Source organism: Bison bison, unplaced genomic scaffold (genome assembly GCF_000754665.1).
Source record: "Bison bison bison isolate TAMUID 2011002044 unplaced genomic scaffold, Bison_UMD1.0 scf7180017864276, whole genome shotgun sequence".
NCBI lineage: Eukaryota > Metazoa > Chordata > Mammalia > Artiodactyla > Bovidae > Bison > Bison bison.
In genome coordinates this window covers 1,227,855-1,251,018 of record NW_011494848.1, presented here as the reverse complement: position 1 = coordinate 1,251,018, position 23,164 = coordinate 1,227,855, and the positions used below count along the sequence as shown (strand labels likewise).

The 23,164-nt window shown below is 44.6% G+C and overlaps 2 protein-coding genes across 2 annotated transcripts in view; one reads left to right on the top strand and one right to left on the bottom strand.

Annotated features, from left to right (window-relative positions):
• The window catches only part of XRRA1 (X-ray radiation resistance associated 1), a 68,002-nt gene extending 62,748 nt beyond the window's left edge, over positions 1 to 5,254 (top strand). Inside the window, exons 15-19 of the mRNA XM_010848868.1 lie at positions 2,139 to 2,480; positions 3,039 to 3,237; positions 3,976 to 4,091; positions 4,286 to 4,391; positions 4,783 to 5,254. Coding sequence (XP_010847170.1) covers positions 2,139 to 2,480; positions 3,039 to 3,237; positions 3,976 to 4,091; positions 4,286 to 4,391; positions 4,783 to 5,036 — 1,017 coding nt within the window. The 3' untranslated portion in view covers positions 5,037 to 5,254. The remainder of the gene's footprint in view (positions 1 to 2,138; positions 2,481 to 3,038; positions 3,238 to 3,975; positions 4,092 to 4,285; positions 4,392 to 4,782) is intronic.
• Positions 5,255 to 9,471: 4,217 nt separating this feature from the next.
• Positions 9,472 to 23,164, bottom strand: part of RNF169 (ring finger protein 169) — a gene marked incomplete at its 5' end in the record, with an annotated part of 54,197 nt that continues 40,504 nt past the window's right edge. The window contains 2 exons of the mRNA XM_010848871.1: positions 9,472 to 14,219; positions 14,673 to 14,772. Coding sequence (XP_010847173.1) covers positions 13,035 to 14,219; positions 14,673 to 14,772 — 1,285 coding nt within the window. The remainder of the gene's footprint in view (positions 14,220 to 14,672; positions 14,773 to 23,164) is intronic.

Here is a 23,164-nt window from a genome sequence, read left to right as displayed (position 1 = left end):
CCTAGAATACGCATCTCCTGCCTGACTCTTGGGAAGCATTTCCTGGTGTGGAGAGCGGTCCGCCCCCTCGGTGCCTCCCCTCAGCTAGTGGTCCAGACTTAACTTCTGGGATGCCATAAAGTAAGATCCCTCTTTCATCCAAAGGATTTCAGAAATTTCTGTGAAATGCTTCTCCCTCCTGAACTTTGTCTTCCTACAGCCAAAAGCTGGACTGGGCATTGCTGACCCCAGAAGTTAAATAAAGATATTCCCTAGGCCCCTCCCCCTAGAGTCTGCCTGTGTACAGCCAAGCTCTTGTCTTGAGCCCTCAGGGGACCAGAGCAGCATTTAAAACCAGCAATAGAAATCCAGAGGGTTTCCATAATCTTTGCCCCCGTCTGCTGCCTCCTCTAAGGGTCCTACTACTTCCCTTCCCGTCAGGCAGCTGGGGAGGGGTGGAATCGGGGTGAGCCAGATGCTCAGTACGTAATCCTGTCTCCTGTGTACAGAGCACCCATGCTGAGAACGTGCACACGCGCTCCCCCGTAATCCTCACCACAGAGAAGGAAGCAGGCTCAGAGAGGTGAAATAACTTACTTGTTAAAAGGGAGTGTTGGGGTCCAGGGGCACCACCATCGTTGCAACTAATGGAGGATAAACACACACCCCAGTGGCCACATGAGAAACGAATCAGCGCTCTGTAAATGCTGTCTGACCTCCAGCACGGGCTATGCGGAGAGTATGGTGTGGGCTGCAGGCAGGCTGGAGATGCCTGCATGTCCCCAAGGTGCTCCCAGAGATGGGGTGGATGTACAGCCTTTTACTCAGTTACGTAGACCAAGGCTGCTGGCACTCCAGACCAAGGCCTGGACCCACCCAAAGTGGAACCAGAAAGCGGTGTGAGGCTTCTGTGTGAGAACACAGATGGAAGATAACATGGCCTGCTCAGCAGTCCAGCATTCAGGACCCAGTGACTCTCAACCTCTGGCCAGTCAGATTACCCAGTCTTTGCTCAGGAGAGTGGTGGTGGGATAGAGGAAGAGCATCCCCAGCACTCCTCCAGCACAAACCTGAGAGAGGGAGGAGTCAATGTGGCCCCTTCCCCACCAGCTGGCAAATAATGGCACTAGTTTTGGCCACTGTGAGGCATGGCTTCTGAAAAAACACTGGGTCCCTCAGGCTTCAAATCTAAACACTGAGATTTTATGTATTTCAAAAAGGATATACTTAAAAAGAACCTTATTGTATAAAATAGTCATCCTTCCCACTCCCTAGCTCACCAGGCACATTTGAGCACACCATTGAGATCTCACTTGGGAAAACTCTGCAAGATAGGCAGGCAGGGACTGTTTTCCCCTTGTGTGAGCTCAAAAGGTAGAGTGTGCTTGAGACCTTTCCACTGCACTGCATGGCCTGTCAAAGTACAGATGTAAGTAGACTAGAGACTTCTGACAGAGAATAAGCAATCCACCGGGTAACTAGGGAGGGGAAGCAGGACGAAGCCCAGCTGAGGGAAGCTGGGCGCATGGCTCTCTCCTGGCAGATGAGCAGAGGCATGGAGGGGAGGTGACAGGCTTTTGCTAACTAAGAAAGCTGAGCAGTGCAGTGGGAAAGTATTATTTCCTTGGGTCTAAACCCTGAGAGAGATTTGCCTTATAGGTCTTTGTATAAGGTGCAGGGACTGGCACTCTGATAGGGGCCTGGTGCTGCCACCTTCCAGAAAATGTGGGGCCATCTCCCCCAGGCCCTCCTAGGAGTCCCTGAGGAAAGTCACGGCACTGCAGGACACCTCGATCAGAGGAATGAGGCTACTGAGGGGCAGAGTGATAGAGTCAGGGATCCAGAATGAGGCCCGGAGCCTCTGCCACTGAATAACTCTATGGCCTTGGACAAGTCATTTTACCTCTCTGAGCCCTCGTTTTCTTGTTTATAAAATGAGGACATTTATTCACTGGGTAGTTTGAGGTGTAAATAAAACGTAACATGTCATGTATGAGGCACATCGTAGATGCCCACGAAGTGTGATTTTTGTCCCTTCCCTCCCCATGAGACCTACCCCAGTGCTTTGACTGCTGTACGGGTTGGCCTTAGGCTGCTTATGTCCAGGAACAGAGATTCTGACTAGGAAGCAGACCAATTCAGCCCTTCTCCCGTGACAGGTGAAAACTCAAGTTCCCAAGGTGCCAAAGCAGCCTATGATTCTCCCTCACCCATCCGTGATGATCAAATCTCCCTCAAAGGAGATGCTGGAGTCAGAGGCAGAGCTGACTACGGAGCCGCCTCCCACCAAAACCATTTCTGTGGAGCGAGAGATGCCCATCGAGGGCCTGGGGGGCCCTCCCATGCCCCACCGGACCTTCGTGCCACTGCCTCCCATTTGCTCCGACTCCACTGTGCACAGTGAGGAGACGTCCCCCCAGAGCGATGCTGCCGGCCGCCTCAGCGCAGACCAGCTGTCAGATGAGGACACCAAGAGCACAGAGTCCATCTTCTTGACCCAGGTGCCTGCGCCCCACCTGCTCCCGCCCACTGTTCCCAGCTCCCATGGGTTCCTGTCCAGCCCTTAGGTGGCTGAACTGCTATAAGGCAGCTAGAACTAAGCACAGGGCAGATCTGGAAACCAGAGAGTGGCACCCTTGGCAGGGCCTGCAAGCCCCTTCTGGGAGTTCGCAGCCCCCCACTGATCCAAGGTTACTGGTAGGGACACCCATGGGGACAAATCACAGTCCTCCTTTCTCATCACTTGCAGACCATTCCCCAACCCCAGCCTGGGAATGGCTCTCCTGGTTCTTCAAGACTTAGCTCAGGCTAAGGTAACAATCCCTCCAGGACGCTTCCTGGCCTCCTGGGCTATTTTAGAGCTTTCTGTGGGCTCACCCAGCACCCTTGTGCTCCCGTCTATTACAGCATTTATCTCAGTGTATGGTCAGTGTCTGTTTTCATGTCTGCCTCCTCTCACCCCAGGCTTGCTTCTTGCCCTAAACAGGATCCAGCATGGGGGCCCACACAGACCTCAGAGGTGTTAACGGAATGCATTTTCTTTTCCTTCTTGGGCACAGGTCAGTGGGTTATCTTCCTCCATCTTCCAGAGGGATGATTCAGAGATAAAGGAGAAAGAACAAAGACCACCATCCACAGCACCCAGAGAGGCAAAGAGGACTCAGAAGAAGCCCCCATCTGCCTCTTTCCCCAGGAAGTACCATGGCTATGAGGAGCTGCTGACAGCCAAGCCTGACCCCACCTTCGTTGAGCCAAAAGGTATGAGAGGAGAATGTCTCTAGGGCAGGGAGCCCTCTCCATGACTCAGAGCAAGTGAGGGCAAAGCCAAGGCTGGTGCCAACACTCTTTTCCAGGCCAGGGTGCTGTTTTCCATCTGCCCCTGGGAGTGTCCTGGTTTAGAGCCCTACTTGTCAGGAGCCCTGGCCTGGACCTTCATTGGTTTTGAGGGAATCACAGCTGTTCAGAGATTCCAGCCATTCTGGACCTACCTGCTTTGGTTGGAAGTCTCTCCAGGAAGGGTTTAATGAATAAACACCCAGACTAGTCAGATTCCCCAGGTCCTCCCCCAGCCCAGGTAATCCCTAAACCGAACATCCAGAATCTTCCCTGTTTGGTTGGAGACAAGGGAGGCAGCATCTTCTCACACCCCTTATTTTGGACTGATGTGTTTTGCACTGGTGCCCAGCTGTGCTCTTGTGGGTGTCAGTCTCTGCAGTGTAACCCTCCAAGGTTAATGGGTTACCTTTCCCCACTCTTGTGCTGTTTTTCCATTAGGACCTGTTCAGTGATACAAGTATTCACTGAATGATGGTACCTCTGGCACCACAACAGATCAGGCCAGGATATGGGAACAGTGTCTTCTTGGCTAGAAAGGGTCTTCTTGGCACCCCCCATCTTTTTACCCAGGGCTGCTATGAAATGGGGAATGAAGAAGTCAGGGGAGGCATCCAGGAGGAGGGGGATGTGACTTGACTCGACCTTGTCCTTTTGACCTAGGAATCCAGAAGAATGCACAGGCCTTGCAGCACATGTTGAAACACCCGCTCGTGTACCGCTCCAGCAAGCCCAGGCTGGATACTCTGCAGAAGCACTATGTTCCCAAGGAGAAGCGGGTAAGCCTCCACCTCACTGTGCGTGTGAACTGCCCCTGGGGACCCTCAGGAACAGAAATGGCTGTCACTTGGGACCTCCAAGAGCCATGCTTTTCCATAGTGCCCCTAGTTCTCCCCTGTCGTTGTGACTGAATGAGGTGAGGCCACGAAAGTCTGAGCCTGTGCTAACACTCTGCTCTCTTACCTCCTGTCAGACCCGGAGGATCCCTGTTCCACCCCGACGGAAGACTCGAGCCCAGCTGCTGGATGACATCCTCATTCGCATGCGGGACACCCAGAACATTACAGAGGCACCACTAGGTATGGCTCAGGCCCCCCGTCCTCATCAGCCAGGCTCTGAGGTCTAGACGTTTGCTCCCCTGCTGGGATAAGGCAGAGGGCTTGTGTCGGAGCAAGAAGAGCCCTTTAGAGCATCTGCCCGACCTTCCTGTGTGCAGATGGAGGAAGTGAGCCGAGTGCAGCAGAGAGCTGCCTGAAGTCACACAGCATGTTTCCAACGGCTTGAGACAGACTCAGAAGGCGATCCCTCTGGCCTTCTAGTGCCCAAGCTGGAGAGGCCATTTTCAGGCCCTCACCATCCTCTTCCCACTCCATCCCACTTTATGGGGGACTCTGGACCCAGTCCCTACTGCTCTGGGATAGGTGGGACCCCAGGTGATCTGGGTGTCCTTCCTGGCTTTTCTCCCTACAGGAGCCGTCCTGCGCCAGCGGACAGAACAGCGGCTGGGGAACCAGAAGCAGTTCCTGGAGGCCAAAAAGCTGCTGAAGGAGTTCCGTGCGCGCTACCGGCGGCTGGTGCGCTGCTCGCTGCGGTCAGTGTTTGGGACCACAGCGCCACCCCAGGCCCGCCCAGCACTGAGCGGGAGCCAGCCTAAGTTGGGCCGCTTCCTTGAATTCATGGATGAATTCTACCAGGAGCCCACAGCCAGTGACTTGAAAGGCTAGGGCTGTGCATGGGGCCATGGCTGCCAACTAGCCTGTGTCCTGCACCCTTTGCAAGGGTGCCACACCCTTGACCACTCCTTGGGACAGGTTCGGGTCTCCGAGCTCTGCTCAGCCTTGCTTGCTGGCCACAGAGAGGGGGAGCTGGTCAGGACCTCCCCTTCCTGGGCCAGGCAGGAATCAGCACTTTGTCCAACAGCAATAAAGAGTGAGTGCATAGAGCAAGGTAGCCCTCAGTCCTTTTTGGAGCCTGGGCCGGGTGGTTCCATTGTGGGGAAAAAAAACCCCAGCTGATACACATCCTGAAGAGTCCCATGGGAAATCTGCCTGAGTCACACAGGTGATAACACGGTAATCCCACAGAGCTGGGGTAAGCACTAAGACACAAAATGGTCGATGCAGCAGAGAAGCAGCACAGAATCTAAGGCTCAGAGAGGTTAACTTGCCCACAGCCGTGTGTGTGTGTGCCAGCCAAGTGTGTGTGTGTGTGTGGGAGGCGGGGGACAGGTCCAATAGTGTGTGTGTGTGTTGGGAGCAGGGCTCAGGTGCAAAGCTGAGGCCTCTAGGCCCTTGGAATCCTTGAGGCTGTCTCTGTTGGGTACCCTTTTCCACTGTGACGGCAAATGGAAGGGTGAAGAGGACTGGGGATTTCCTTGTTTAGATGGACATCACCACAAAGTTGGGACAAGTTGAGGGAAGGGCTTACATGGAGTTTCCCAAGGTCTTCCAATCCAGGATGTAAACCAAAGTCCCATGTGCAAGTACAGTGGGATGTGACTAAAACTGGATTGTGGACTGTGCAGGGTCAGCGTGGACGCAGGGTAAGCAAGCTAGTTCTGGTCAAGGCAACCTAAAGGGTTGCTCCATTCTTGTGCGTGCAGTCCTCCGTGCCTGCTGCAGAGGAGAAGGCCACTGGGGCTGAATTCTGGAGACGGCTGAATTTGGGACGGACACTGGGTGTGACCTAGTCACCTGGCCAATGATTGCTCCTTAGACTGCTCTCCTAGAGGTGCCTACAAGTCAGACCTGGGGTAGGCCTATAGTTCCCAGGGTCCAGGAAGCAGTGGCATAGAAATGAAGGATCCACGGCAAGGCACAAAGTCTCACATCTAAGGTGTAATTAAGGCAATTACAGAAGTAGTCTGGTCGCCACAGGTCTGTGGTGCAGTGTCTGCTGTATCTTGAGTGTGAGACTGTTAGGACACAAGTGTTCGCATGTCATCACACTCAACCACAGCCACAAACGGGGCCAGATACATATTTACACCAAGCTGTATCATACCAGACATACACATTCAAGTTCAGACAGTCTCACGCACAATCACACACATTCTCATAGACATACCAAGTTCCAAAGTCAGTTCCATCTCACTCACACCGGCACCGGGACCGATTCAGGTAACACCTACAGTGCTACCCTCCACGGCACTCCTGTGCTGGGGCCTGTTGCTGAATTGCCACGTTGGATCACCTAGGCCCAAAAGCACCCTTCTGCTAACGTTAGGAAAGAGAATCCACCCCAACACTCACGCTGTAAACCTCACTAGGTTCGAATTCAGGAGATCTGGGATGCTCCCTTCAGCCAGAAACACCTATCAAACCATAAGCTCACAGGCCTGAAAGGCTCCTGAGAACACGCTCGCCCAGCTTCAAGGCAGGAAGTCTCTTGCCGTCTCCCCAGCAGATGACTCAGTTTGTGCTTGCACATCTAGTGACAGGGAGCTCATTCCCTCCGAAGGCTGTCCCTTCCTTTGTTGGGAAAACTATTGGATGGCTGAAGTCATCAGGCTAAGCATCTGCCCAAGTCCCTCAGTAATCCTGACTCTGCTTTTTGGCCCAGAGCATATCTGCTCTCTCTGCCCAGTCAGCCCAGTCCTTTACTTGTATGAGACTATCCTGAAGAGGCTATACTTATCTACATCAGATGCTCTTGCTGCTGCTGCTATGTCACCTCAGTTGTGTCCAACTCTGTACAACCCCATATACGGCAGCCCACCAGGCTCCCCCGTCCCTAGGATTCTCTAGGCAAGAACACTGGAGTGGGTTGCCATTTCCTTCTCCAATGCATGAAAGTGAAAAGTCAAAATGAAGTCGCTCAGTCATGTCTGACTCTTAGCAACCTCATGGACTGCAGCCATCAGATGCTCTTACCTTTGTTATTCCACATGGATACCATCTGAATAAACTGATTTTCCTATCATTTTGAATGCTGAAGCAAGACATTCCAATATGGGGCATCTTCTAGAGCAAAAATGGCACCAGAACTCATATACAGTCTACACTTAGCTCAGATTTGCCTGAGATTGCTCTCCAGAGATAAGACTTTGACTAGAAACAGTTCATGAGTTTGCTTTACTGTATTCTCAACTTGGGCCTCTCCTCAGCCTGGCAAACCTACATTGAGGAATGCACTTCAGTACTGTTCAAATAACACATCATCCCATTTGGTCCTGTGTGGGCAGAAGCATTCCTGATAGGCATGCCCTGTTCTGAGTCCTCTTTGTCAAAACGCTGTTTTTGAAGAGTTGGAGAGGAGGCATCTAGCAGTGGCACTGCCAAGGATCCAGGCCCCTTCTGTACTCTACTGAAGACAGCAGATTGAATAAAACCAAAATCCAAACTATGTTCTTTCTGGGTGGAAGGGGATAAGGCCTTAAGGATAACTGTATGAAGAATTAAGAGTAAATAAATAGTACATCAGTCACACACAGACAAGAAAATCCATTAGCTAGCACTTGAGACAATCACATTTCCCTTACATAATTATCCATTCTCACTGGAACTTTTAAGGTTCTGTTGGAGGTTAAGGGTTGAACCACTGAGCAAAAGCCCCTGCCCCTGGTGGCACAGCATAGGGAGAGGGCAGGGCCAATAAGGGAGAATATGCCACCATCTGGAGCCAGGGCCCAAAAGCTGCTCTTGAACTCTCACGGCTCAATCTTTGAGTACACTCCCTATTTTTACCCTTTATTAAATGAGAGGAAAGGAAGAACAAGCCTGGCTTTGCCTTGGCTTTGTCCAACTAGTTCTTAAGACCCCAGAAAAGGTAGAAAGGGAGGCACCCCAGTTTGAGGTTGCCTCCTACAACTACTGAGACAAGGCATTGAGGAAGCATTTACTCACAAAGCAAAGTGTGTAAATATTTTTCTTAGAAAAAAATACTGATAATACATAGAACAACGTGCACATTCAGTCTTGGCACGTTTCCTTCATCCAATATAACCAGTTTCTAAACTGAAGGCTTCTGTATATGTATCTTAGCTGTGGATGACATGTGTCAAGATGCATTTCTGGATCATCTTTGGAGGAAAGCCTATTCAAGCAGCCTCTTTTCCTAGTATCCCACCCCTCAAAAAATAAAAAGCAGACCTGCTTCCTCATTGACACAAGAATAAGTCGTTCTCATTGAGTCACAACATAAGTAGCTATATTTACTTCTAAAAGCCAAGCCAAATGACCAATCTGTGGGTTGATGAGAAATGGCTGGCCGAGAAAAATTAAGTCTCTATGGAGTTTTTGATTTTCAAAGAAAAATGAAGGGCTGACTGGGTTCTAATCCCTGGTAGTTAAAAATGACAGGCTGTTCAATCAAAATATATCACTTCCCAAGATTTCACATTCACATTACTCTCACTATGGGGGTGGGGGTGGGGGCGGGCGGTTCCCTACCTGGGTGTGTATTCAAGGGATCTGGGTACATTTTAATTCTATCTGAAAAAAAGCAGGAAGAAAAAGCTGTTAAAATAATCATTTGGATATCTCCTTCATGAGCAAATTGTGTGTGTGTGCAGCTTAGAGGACTTAGAGGACTATTCATTCAGACCCTAGATAACTGTAGTACAAAGTATGACAGGGCACTGAACCCCAAGTTCCTTGTTTCTTAAAGAGAAGGAGGGCATCAGGTGGGATAGTGTGACTTGGGTAATTCCCATGCCCATTCCAGCTATATAACATTTTGTGATTATGATCCAGCCTTCATTTTTCTTCCCCTCACCACCAGCTGGCCTTCCATCTCAATGGAAAGCTGTGCAAGAAAAAGGCAAAGAATCCCAAGTTGCTGCCAGATTTGGTGAGAGGTCTGGTTCGTGGAGAGGTTGGTAGGTTGCTAAGTTGAGATCTGAACCTCCTCTGGCCATGTCAGTGATCCACAGTCTTCCTCATTTCTCGGGGCTTTATGCTAAAAGCAGCTCCTGGAGAACTATACTTGTCCTATAATCGTGGGAGGAGAAAGATCATTCTCCTCTGGTAAAAGTACTTCAGAAACAGAAAGCAATATTGCAGTCAGGTTCACAGAACTGAGGGGGGTATCTAAAATGTCCAAGGGTGCTAGATGGTACCTTGAACGGGCCACCCAAGATCATCACTATGGCCCTTTACGAAACCATTAACGAACTCTCCAGCCACACATACATTCAAATACATTCCAGGAGACGCTGAGTTCAAGAGCACGGATTGTCCTTTCCTTCTTTATATCCATGACCCAGCACAGGGCTGGCAAAAGTTCGAAACTCAGGAAATATCTGTGAAATGGAACAGAAAGGATGAGCAGCACAGCCTTCGGTCATCAGCGTCACCAGTCAAGCCAGTGGCAGCTTTCTTTCCATCTTAGTCAGTTTGTAATCACATAGCAATTAATCAAGCAGCTTTAATCTCTTAAGGGCATTTTTAAGAGAAAATGAACAACAACCAAAAAAACACAGAAGGCATTCATCACTAGTGCTTCCTCCAGGCAAAAATTTAAGGATTCCATTTAAAAAAATAAATGAAGCCATTTACAAAAGGTTTTCCTGGGAAGTTTCAGCCAAAAAGAATCAACCTTCTAAAAAGAGGCAATTATATGAAAGGGGCCAGGGGCTGGATACATAATCCCCAAACTTGACATCAACCCAACAGGCCCAGATAACTTCTTCCAGCAGATACAATCAATGGATCATGAACATGTTCCCAAAGTATCTTTCCCACTTGTTGAAAAAAAAGGGCTTCGAGCCCCGTTCTCAGGAACCATGTTTCTTGGATTTCCCATTAGAATGACCTCCATCCGCCAACTTCTCATAACTTCCCCTTTAATAAGAAAAAACACAATGCATATACACAAGGAACAGAGTAAACAGAACATGGGAAATTTCTATGGTGAAGCAGATTCCAATGATTTGTGAGAAATGTTTGTTTTGGGAGATGGCGTATCTTTCATTCTAGCTCACAAACCCTCCCCATCATTCTGTTTTCCTTCCGTGTCTTTTTCTCTAAAGAATTCATGTCAACAACTCCATTTGTGACCAACTTCACAATTAAGCAACAGGGGAGGGGAATTCTTTCAGAAAGAAGTGTTCAGGTTTTAGTAGTTAAGTATGGGAAGCATGTTAAAATAGAGATAATGTCTTAGTGGTTTTACCCTCCTCCAAAGCCAGGAAGAGGAAAGATTAAGCCTCCTCCTTCCTTAGCTTACTTTGCCTGTGTTTGAAGGACTGCTGCTCAGCTGGAAGTCTGGAAACAATTGTCAGTACCATTCAAGGCTTCACAGTAGGGGGTCACTAAACTGGATTCAGCTTTTGGAATATTCACGTAACAAATTTTCATTCTGTAACCTGACACTAAAACTTGTTGTCACTACTAAGCAATTTCTTAAAATGAAAAGTATTAGTTTGGGGAAATATTTAAAATATATATCTTTTCTATTAAAAATATTCATCTTTTTTTCCAAAAACTAAAATTAGCTCCAACTGAAAAGTTTTTCAAATTATTGGAGATACAGAAAAAGGTGACAAGTGGAAAAATAAGTGTCTTTGCTACTACCAATGAGACTAGCCTTCCAATAACATTTACTAAGATCGAAAAGGAACACCATGAAATGGCAGTAACTGACATCTTCTTTGAGGGCATTTAGTAAGTCACCCTCCCTGCCCTCTACAGACCACTGCCAGCTTTTCTATCCTGGGCACCAATATGCCCTCCAGTGGCTTTTGGAGGGCCTGTGTTGCTGGGAGGACCTAAAACTGAAGTGGTATGAAAATGAAGTAATGAGATGAGTGTATATTTTCTAAACACACATCTGCACGTGTGCACGCACAGACACACAGAACACATACATTCAGGTGAGTGACACTCCCCACCAAAGTAGTCACTGAGGAGGCCCCACATCTCTCAGTGATTACCCAGGTACTTCAGACATCTCTGGAACTCCTCTGGGAATTGTGTATGAGTTGCCCAAGAAAACGGCTCTGACTGCTTTACAGCTGCACCTCGTTTCTGACTCCAACCCTCTTGATAACCTACTTTCTGTTCCAAAGGTTTCCAATAGGTTCTGACTAGTTTCAAATTAAAATTATCTTTCCTATAACCCAAAGATTAAAGAGAAGAAGGGAGGCAAATCTTCTGAGAAGAATCAAAAGTAGGTGATACAGTAAATCCTTTGTGATCTGGATAAGCGAGTCATTGTTCTGGACCTTAGCTTCTGCCTTAGTAAGAAGAAGAAGCTGGAATAGACAACCATTAACGTCCTTTCCAGTTTGACTATTAGATGTCTAGATGTCTCCAGACTTTGAGGACAGTTCCAGAAATGTTTTCACCAAAGACAACATCATTGGAAAAACTGTGCAGCCTCCAGCTGAGGCCACCTGAGGGGGACAATGTACACTGGGATATGTAAGATCTGAAAGGCTTGTTAAAATGCCAGTCACATGACTTTATAGTAACAGCTCATACATGCACAGGGAATGCCAGTCCACCAGAGATTCCCTAAAATTCTATCCTAATCCCTACTCTCAATGAGCCCAGATGGGCAGAAGCACCAAGCACCACCAGAGATGCAAAAGACACACGGTGTCACCTGCTAAGGAAAATAAACCCCAAAGGTCCATGGGACTGAATTGACCAGCTGCATCCAGCTAGACACCGTGTTTCCACAGTAGGGAGTCTCAGTACTGTTCTTGCCTGACTTCTGGGCAAATTTTTTGGATTTTAGAACAACACTGCAGATAACTCTTGTCCAAAAGGAGAGTAATAATGAGGTCCAATCAGTTTATCTAACAGAGTGGAACCCCAGGAAAACAGAAGGCTGTAAACTGGAGGAATGTGGATAACTGTACAGTATATGTTTGCACTTCCAGTCAATCTCAATTATCTGCATGTGGATTTTGTACAATAATATTCAAAGCCCAGCCAGCTTTCTCTAGGCTCCCCTGGTATGTCCTTGGATCGCTGTCCATTATGGCAACCTCTTAAGTGTGGAAAAAATCCATGGGATTTGTTGTTGGGAGACCCAGCAATCAGTCTGCGCTATGTATGCCCTTAGTAGTTGAGAGAACCTGAACATCTGCAATGCAGTTTCATCATCAGAAACTGGGGCTAATACCACTTACATGTGAGGTCTCCTGAAAAGACCAAATTAAACAATGACTATGAATGTGGTCTGCCAACTATATAGTAGTAATCAAATGTTATTTTTTTAAACAAGGAATGTAAATTAACTTTTATAGAAGCATAAAAACTGATTTCATTAAGTATATTTACTTGAAGCAAAGGTAAGAAGGGGGAACACAATCTTTTTGGATCTGCCAAAGAACTACACTGTTGCACTTCTTTGGAAAAAACAAAAAAAAAGATGGAACTAATTTTTATCTGCAAGGCTGATTTAAAACACCACCTGCTGAAAGAAGTCAGGAGGTCTATCAATGTAAGAAGGCATCCCCTTTCTCCTCTACCATCTAACCCTAGCCACTCTGCCCCTGAATCTCATGCCAAGCAGGTGCTGCCAGATTTGGCCCGGATACCCTAAGGGGTGGGCCACCCTAGGGAGTGAGGAGTGCTTCTGGCCTGGGTCACAGGGAGGCAGAGACAGAGTTCCCTTGGATATAGTCTACAAAGGCCCCCAAACCTCTCAGAATCATACTTGACAGTGTTTTGCCATTAAAAGAAACCCAAAGTGAGAACACTCATTTCTTCATGATAAATGATCAAGCTCAAAGACCTCTGAGAAAAACAGGTAACGCTGTTCATCAGGTGCTACTTGGCCCCCGCCATGCTACTGGACCGCAGGAGATACTGATCCACGCTTCCTTTTCGCCGACTCACAGTCCGCCTTTCGTTGTCAAACATGCGCTGCAACTGCAGAGCCAGCTGCCGGTCCTCTTCCTCTTGCTGCAATTTCTGCTCCATCTCTCGCAGCACTGGGTCTGTGGGGGCCAGACCCACCTCACCACTGCTTTGTCGCAGTTTCTTAAGGGAGCCATTTTGTTCCAAGTGCTTGGTCTTACAGCGTCTTTTCCTGCCACGACGCAAGGAAGGAAGTGGCTCATCACCTAGGTTGTCTGCCAGAACACCATTAGGCAGATCAAAATGATTCACTGTCTTCAGCTGTTTCTTTGTTTTGAGGACCCCACCCAAAACACTGTTTTTAGGTAGCACTGAGTTAACTGCTGAGATTTTCATACTTGCTGTTATACGGGTTTTATCTAACTTGGCATCTGGGGATGACCCTGACCTTTCCGACTGCTCTCTCTCCAAAGAAGTCCCACTGGCCCCCACTGGGAGTTCTGAAGAGCAGCAGGTTTCCAATGGAATCTCAGTGTTCTTTTTACGGTCACTGCCCTGTTCTGCTTTTGTCTGGCTAACAGAGGAAAAATAATCAAGGTCAGGGGCGGTAGGTCCCGTACATTCAGAGAGAACTTGCCCACTGGACAGTCTTGTATTTAAAGCCAGAAGAGGCTTCTCCTTGTTGGACTGCGTAACTTCAGAGACCAGTAAGTCGTCCCCTGTTTCTGGAGCCAGGGAGGTGAGGGTGGCTTTTGAAAGGGTCTTTTTGATCTGCCGCTCCTGAAAGATCTGCTCCCACTTCTTGAGGATCCGTGGACTAGCCTCATAAGAAGTCTGCTTCTGCAGGCTTCTGTTTAGGTTGCGGGGTGTCGATTTGATGATGAGGGGACTCAACACGCGGCCATCAGGGAGCCTCTTGGGCGGAGTACATGGTGAGCAGACAATGGGCTTGAAATGGTTTAGCTCTTCTGAGATGCTGTCGTTACTCTCAGGGCTGATAGAGCGCTCTGGCTTATGTAAGGAAGCCAAGGCTGACAGGGAGCTGAAGGGCAGGCGCTTCTCAACGGTTAGGTCGGGAGCCGAGAGGCAGCGGTGGTTCCGGGTGGACAGCAGGACACCGATGATGGGGTTGGAGGTGGGGGTCATGGCTGTGGCCTGAAAGAGATTAGAAGACTATGTATACATACATATATAACCTTTTTCTTCATCATTCCTTCTTGATGGTAGAGGGGTAGAGGAGAGAAGGGTAAGAAAAGAGATAACGGGTGATACAAGTCTAAGTAATGTAGAAAATCCCTCATTTAGAGTGCACCCACCATTTAGAGAAATTCCTACACATGAAACAAATAATGAGATTGAAAACTTTTATGAAAAAAACCTCATCTAGAATTTTTAAGAAGGTTTTTCTAGGAGCCCTCATTCTACTTATCTTCCTACTAATTCAAACTCTCTTCCCTTCACATCTGTTTTGTAAAATTCTCCAACATAATGAGTTTGCCTAGGATCCATTGTGCCTCTTCTTATCTGAAATGGTTCTTTTGTGGCCGTGTGCAGGAGGTTATGGGACGGGACGAGAGAGCCCAAGAAGAAGCTGTGTCTGAGGTCTACCTTGGCTTTGCTGGTTGGGGCTGCTCTGAGTCTGCTCTTCGCTCTGTCCTGACCAGTGTCACTGCAGCTCTGACTCCTTTCCATCTTAGAATTTAGGTTCCTAAAAGAGAATAAAGACAAACTGTCAACCGTAGCCTATGATTGCTAAGGGAAAAAAGATGACAATCTCGTCTGTGCTTTCAAAGCTATGCAGCTATAACAGAAAATGTATTAATTAACAAAATAATTTTAAGAACAAATCCTGTCCAAAGAGAGTTCTCCAGAGAGGACATTTGGTTTAAGTCTTTGTTTCCAAACTTAGATCCTGCCTAAATAACACAAGACCAATGGCTATTTCACTCATGCTTAGAGAAATATAGGGACACCTCACCTTCCGTAATAGAATGGATACAGGGACTTCCCTGGTGGTCCAGTAGACAAGAATCTGCCTTCCAATGCAGGGGATGCAGGTTTGATCCCCCTTCAGGGAACTAAGATCTCACATGCCTCAGGGCAACTAAGCATGTACTGCAGCAAGGAGTCCATGCCCCACAAGAGAAGCCCCTGCGTGCCGCAACTAGACAAAGACCACGCACTGCAGGAAGAGCTAGTGCAGCCAAAAAGTAACTTTTAAAATAATAATAATTTTAAAAATAGGATAGATACAATATCAGATCAACTTTAGAAACTTTTTTTTTTCCTTTGCTTAGGCCCAGACCTCTTCTCAAGCAATCTAAATCATCCATGAAACAAGTATTTAAGTACTTATAAAACACCTAGCAAATCGCTAGATTCCCATGTAGGTAGTAAAAATTAAATACACTCTCTCCCTTAATCTACTACATTTAAGCTTCCAAAGGCCTACATCCTGGTGATTAAGAGATTTCAAGATCAGAAGATTTGTCTTGTGCATTATATTATGATTTTACAATGCAAACCAAAAACCAAAGTAGCTGTATTATAACACTGATCTTACTGGCTAACAGCTCTACTCAACAAGCATTTAACATACAGTTACTATATGCCAGTCACCTATGAGCATTATCTGGGCACTGGAAATACAGAAAAGAATGAGGTACAGTCTAGGTCTTCAAGGAATCAGAGTCCAGTGGAGCAGACAAATAATTCAATATAACACAGTTAAATGGTACAATGAAAACTTATGCCTAATAATTTTGCCTAATAATGGCATAAGAGAGTTATTAATTAATTACCTGGGACGGAGTGAGAACAGGGTTGGAAAAGCCTTCAGTGGCATATGTATTTTGAAGGATAATTAAGAATTTACCAGAAGACAAGGTGGACACCTAGCTATGCAGATGATCCCAAACAGAAATTATTTCCTTGAGTGATTTTACTTAACTCTGGAATGGAATAGTCATATCTACTCTTTTGAGCAAAAGATTTAAAATTTTATGATAGTAGATTAGTTAAGAGAAAACTTATAAAGGAGGTAATGAGGTACATGTCCTCTCCCAATTTGGGACCAGTCTGTTCCATGTTTAGTTCTAATGGTTGCTTCTTAGCTGCATACAGATTTCTCAGGAGGCAGGTCAGGTGGTCTGATTCCATGTCTTGAAGAATTTTCCACGGTTTGTTATGATCCACACAGTCAAAGGCTTTGGCATAGTCAATAAAGCAGAAGTAGATGTTTTTCTGGAACTCTCTTGCTTTTTCGATGATCCAATGGATGTTAGCAATTTGATCTCTGATTCCTCTGCCTTTTCTAAATCCAGCTTGAACATCCGAGGTTCTTGGTTCATGTACTGTTAAAGCCTGGCTTGGAGAATTTTGAACATTCCTTTACTAGCGTGTGAGATGAGTGCGATTGTGCGGTAGTTTGAGCATTCTTTGGCATTGCCTTTCTTTGGGATTGGAATGAAAACTGACCTTTTCCAGTCCTGTGGCCACTGCAGAGTTTTCCAAATTTTCTGGTGTATTGAATGCAGCACGTTTCACAGCATCATCTTTCAGGATTTGAAATAGCTCAACTGGAATTCCATCACCTCCACTAGCTTTGTTCGTAGTGATGCTTCCTAAGGCCCACTTGACTTTGCATTCCAGAATGTCTGGCTCTAGGTGGGTGATCACACCATCGGGGCTGTCTGGGTCATGATCTTTTTTGTATAGTTCTTCTCTGTATTTTTGCCACCTCTTCTTAATATCTTCTGCTTCTGTAAGGACCATACCATTTCTGTCCTTTATCATGCCCATCTTTGCATGAAATGTTCCCTTGGTAGCTCTAATTTTCTTGAAGAGATCTCTAGTCTTTCCCATTCTATTGTTTTCCTCTACTTCTTTGCATTGATCACTTAGGAAGCCTTTCTTATCTCTCCTTACTATTCTTTGGAACTCTGCATTCAGAGGTATGTATCTTTCCTTTTCTCCTTTGACTTTTGCTTCTTTTCTCAGCTATTTGCAAGGCCTCCTCAGACAACCATTTTGCCTTTTTGCATTTCTTTTTCTTGGGGATGGTCTTGATCACTGCCTCCTGTACAATGTCACAAACCTCTGTCCATAGTTCTTCAGGCACTCTGTCTATCAGATCTAATTCCTTGAATCTATTTGTCACTCCCACTTTATAACTGTAAGGGATTTGATTTAGGTTATACCTGAATGGTCTAGTAGTTTTCCCTACTTTCTTCAATTTAAGCCTGAATTTTGCAATAAGGAGTTCATGATCTGAGCCACAGTCAGCTCCCAGGCTTGTTTTTGCTGATTGTATAGAGCTTCTCCATCTTCGGCTGCAAAGAATAGAATCAATCTGATTTCGGTATTGATCATCTGGTGATGTCCATGTGTAGAGTCTTCTCTTGTGTTGTTGGAAGAGGGTGTTTGCTATGACCAGTGCGTTCTCTTTGCAAAACTCTGTTAAGCCTTTGCCCTGCTTCATTTTGTACTCCAAGGCCAAACTTGCCTGTTACTCCAGGTATCTCTTGAGGCCAAACTTGCCTATTACTCCAGGTATCTCTTGACTTCCTACTTTTGCATTCCAGTCCCCTATGATGAAAAGGACATCTTCAGGGAGGCCTGGCGTGCTGCAGTCCATGGGGTTGCAAAGAGTCGAACATGACTGAGCAACTGAACTGAACTGAACTAGAAGGTCTTGTAGGTCTTCATAGAACCGTTCACCTTCAGCTTCTTTGGCATTAGTGGTGGGGGCATAGACTTGGATTACTGTGATATTGAAGGGTTTGCCTTGGAAATAGAGAGAGATCATTCTGTCATTTTTGAGACTGCACCCAAGTACTGCATTTCAGACTCTTCTGTTGACTATGAGGACTACTCCATTTCTTCTAAGGGATTCTTGCCCACAGTAGTAGATATAATGGTTACCTGAATTAAATTCACCCATTCTGGTCCATTTAGCGCACTGATTCCTAAAATGCCAATGTTCACTCTTGCCATCTCCTGTTTGACCACTTCCAATTTACCTTGTTTCATGGACCTAACGTTTTAGGTTCCTATCCAATATTGTTCTTTACAGCATTGGACTTTACTTCCATCACCAGTCACATCCACAGTTGGCTGTTGTTTTTGCTTTGGCTCAGCATCTTCATTCTTTCTGGAGCTATTTATTGGGCACCTACTGACCTGTGAAGTTCATCTTTCAGTGTCATATCTTTTTGCCTTTTCATACTGGGGTTCTCAAGGCAAGAATACTGAGGTGGTTTGCCATTCCCTTCTCCTGGTTAAATTTACTCATAACTATTCTGGGTTTTTCTGTGTGTGTGTGTGTGTGCTACTGCAAATACAATTGCTCTCCTAATTATATTTTCACAGTGTTCACTGCTAATATAAAAAATGCAACTGATTTTTGTGTGGTGATCTTGCATCCTGCAACTTTCCTAAATTTGTTTATTAGCTCTAATAGTTTTTTCATGAATTCCTTAGGATTTTTTATGAATAATACAGTATCATCTGTGAACAAAAATGTGAAAGGAAGAATACTTGCTCCTTTGCAATCAGGATGCTTTTCTTTTCTTTCACAGTTTTACTGAGCTATGTTTGACATATATTGTATAAGTTTAAGGTGTACCAAGTGTTGGCATTTGATACACACATATTGTGAAAGGATTCCATGGCGAGGTTAGTTAACACCTCCATCACCTTACATAATTACCATTTATTTTGAGGGGTGAAGAACATTTAAGACCCGCTCTCTTAGCAGCTTTCAAACACATAAATACGGTATTGTTAAGTATAATCACCATGCTGTACATTAGATGCCTAGGACCTATTCACCGTAGAATTGGAAATTTATACCCTGTGACCAACATTTCCCCATTTCCTCCGCCTTCTGCCAACCACCATTATACTCTGTTTTTATGAGTTTGGCTTTTAAAGATTCCATATGTAACTGACATACAAAATTGTCTTTCTCTCTGACTTAACTTTGCTTAGTGCAATGCCCTCAAGGTCCATCCACACTGTTGAAAATGGCAGAATTTTCTTATTTCTCATGTCTGAGTAATATTATATATACATATATGTATCTCACATTTTCTTTATCCATTCATCCATGGACAGACACTTAAAGATTGTTTCCATGTCTTGGCTATTATGAATAATGATACAATGAATGTGGGAGTGCAGATAGCTCTTGGAGATTCTGATTTCATTTCTTTGTGTATATACCCAGAAGTGGAATTGCTGGATCATATGGTAGTTGCAATGTTTGCTTTTGAATTATATACGTACCTTAGATATTTTGGATATTAATCCCTTATCAAATATATGATTTGCAAATACTTTCTCCCATTCTGTAGATCGCCTTTTCATTTTGTTGACTGTTTCTTTTGCTGTGCAGAAGCTTTTTAGTTTGATGCAGTCCCACTGACATCTGCTTTTGTTGCTTAGTGTCATCTCCAAAAAATGATAGCCAGACAATGTCAAGGAGCTTTCTATGCTTTCTTTTAGGAGTTTTACACATTCAGGTCTTATTGGTTAAAGTTAATTTTTACGAATGATATAAAATAGGGGCCCAATTTCATTTTTCTGCCTGCAATTTTCCAGTTTTCCCCAGCACCATTTATTGAAGAGACCATCCTTTCTCCACTGAGTTTTTTTAGGCTCTCTTGTCTCATATTAGTTGACTGTATTTGCATGGGCTTATTACTGAACTCATTGGTTAGCTCTAATAAGTTTTTTGGTGGAATCTTTAGGATTTTCTTTTCTTTAGGATGATATAAGATGATATCATCATAAACAAGAACAATTTTACTTCTTCCTTTCCAATTTGGATGCCTTTTATTTGTTTTTCTTCCTTGACTGCTACAGTTGGGACTTCAGTACTATACTGAATAGGAGTGGTGAGAGTGGGCACCCTTGTTTTGCTCCTGATCATAGAGGAAAATCTTTCAACCTTTCATTCATGAGTATGTTAGCTGTGGGCTTGTCATATACGGCCTGTATTAGTATGTTCCTTCTATATCCAATTTGTTGAGAGTTTTTATCATGAAAGGATTTTGTATTTTGTTGAACACTTTTTCTACATTAAGATTTACAATTTTCATCTTTCATTCTATCAGTGTGGCATATCACATTCATTGATTTACCTGTGTTGAACTACCCTTGTGACCCAAGGGTAAAACCAGTTGATCATGGTGTGTGATTCTTCCAAGGTGTTGCTGACTTCAGTTTGCTAATAGTTTGTTTGGAATATTTAATCAGGGATAGTGACCTCCAGTTTTCTTTTCTTATAGTATCTTTATTTGGCTTTGGTATCAGGGTAATACTGGGTTCATAAAATGAGTTAGGGAGTGTTCCCTCCCCTACGGTTTTTTGGAAAAGTTAGAGAGGGGTCAGCATATTAATTCTTCTTTAAATGTTTGGTAGAACTCACCAGGGAAACCATCTGGTCCTGAGTTTTTCTTTGTTGGGAGGTATTTCACTACTGATTCAATTTCATTACTCATTATTTGTCTATTCAGATTTTCGATTTCTTCATAATTCAATCTTGGTAGGTTGCATGTTTTTAAGAATTCATCCATTTCTTCTAGGTAATCTAATTTGTTGGCATATAATTGTTCACAGTAGTTTTTTGGGATCCTTTGTACTTCTATGGTATTGAGTGTGATGTCTCCTCTCACATTTCTGATTTTTTTTTTTTTTTTTTTCTTTTTTCCCTTACTTAGCCCAACTAAAAGTTTAGTAATTTTTTTCTCTTCAAAATATCAGCTCTCAGTTTCACTGGTCTTTTCCATTGTTTTCCTGGTCTCCATTTATTTCTGCTCTGGTCTTTGTTATTTCCTTCCTTCTGCAATCTTAGGCTTAATTTGCTCTTCTTTTTCTAGTTCCTAGAGGTATAAAGTTAGATTGTTTATTTGAGCTCTTTCTTTTTCTTAATAGGTCTTCCCTGGTGACTCCATTGGTAAAGAGTCAGCCTGCAAGGTGGGAGACTGGGGTTTAGTGTCTGGTTTGGGAAGATCCCCTAGAGAAGGAAATGGCAGTCCACCCCAGTATTCTTGCCTGGAGAATTCCACGGACAGAAGAGCCTGGTGGGTTCCAGTCCACGGACTCACAAAGAGTTGGACACAACTGAGTGACTAATGCTTTCAATTTCACTTTTTTCTTAATATAGGTGTTTATCACTATATACTTCCCTCTTAGAACTGCTTTTGGTGCATCCCATGCATTTTGACATGCTGTGTTTCCACTTTTGCTTCTTTCAAGGTATTGTTTATTTCTCTTTTAGTTTCTTCTTTGGCTAACAGGTTTTTCAGGAGCATGAAGTTTATTTCCCTTTATTTGTGAATTTTCCAGTTTTCCTCCTCTTATTCATTTTGAGTTTCATACCATTCTGGTCAGAAAAGATACTACGTATGATTTCAACCATCTTAAATTTGCTGACCTGCTTTGTGACTTGTATGATCTATCCTACAGAATGTTCCATATGCAGTTGAGAAGAATGTGTATTCTATTGTTGGGTGGAATGTTCTATATGTGTCTGTTTGGCTCATTTGGTCTAAAATATAGTTCAGTTCCAACATTTCCTTATTGATTTTCTGTCTGGGTGATCTATCCATTGTTGACAGTAGAGTGCTGGAGTCCTCTACTAATATTGGTATTGTTGTCTATCTCTCCCTTTGGGTCTGTTAGTATTTGCTTAAAATATTTAGGTGCTCCAATTGTGGGTGCATATATTATATATTTATGATTATTTTATCTTCTTGATGAATTGACCCCTTTTTCATTATGTAATGCCTTTTTGTCTGCTGTTACCATTTTGGGCTTAAAGTCCATTCTCTTTTCCCACTTCGGTTTTCATTTGTATAGAGTATCTTTTCCCATCCTTTTCGCTTACAGCCGACCTGTATCAGCAGAGCTGAAATAAACCTCTTGTAGGCAGTATATAGTTGAGTCTTGTTTCTTTATTCAATTTGCCACTGTATGTCTTGTGATTGGAGAATATAATTCATTTACAGTTAGAGTAATTATTGAAAGGTAAAGATTTACTAATGCCATCTTAGTCAGTTCCTAGTAGTTCTGTACATCTCTTTTTCCTTTACCCTTCTTTTGTGGCCTGCCTTTGTGAACTGATAATTTTCTATAAAAGTATGCTTTGATGTCTTTGTATTTTTTGTGAATTTACTGTAGGTTTTTGCTTTGTGGTTATCATGAGGCCTACATAAAACATAGATATGAGAGTCTATTTTATGCTTGATAACAACTTATCTTCAATGACATACAAAACTTTATGCTTTTACTCTCTTCCATTTTATTTCTGATGTCACAACACACTTCATGTCTTTTTATATTGTGTATTCATCAACAAATTAGTTTAGCCATAGTTATTTTTCAACACTCTTGTCCTTTTAACATTTATACCAGAGTTAAATGGTTAACTGAGAACTTCCCAGGTGGCTCAGTGGTAAGTGATTAATGAGGACAGCCTGCCTGCCAACACAGGAGATGCAGGTTTGATCCCTGGGTCAGGAAGATCCCCTGGAGAAGGAGATGACAACCCACTCCAGTATTCTTGCCTGGAGAATCCCATGGACAGAGGAGCCTGGCGAGATCAGTCCACGGGGTCGCAAAGAGTCAGACACAACTAATGACTAAATAATAACAATAAGTGTTAACACATCACCATGCTACCTTATTATTCTTAACCCTAACGCCTCCCAGCTAGTGACTGTTCTAATGTGTAGATCAGAACATCTCTACAGTGATAGTTTTATCAAAGGGGCAGTGAGGGGTGTTTCCTTGGTAACTAACGAGCCAACCTGATATCAGTTTTCTTTATAATTAGTAACCTCCCTCTCTCTCTGGTTGTGAAGATCACTGCCATGTCCTGCCCGCTGTCTGCTGCACACAGTGTGATGTCACTCAAGTACCTTGCTTCAGACATGGAAGATCCCTCGTTAATCCTACTAAACTACTGATGTCTATGTTGGTGCCTCTGGGCTCTTTCTTTAGTCTTGAGGTAGGGCAAATACAGGCTTGCAGACCTACCGGGTACAGCTCAACAGACACTGGGAGCATGCACAGGGAGCTGGCCACAGGGTGAG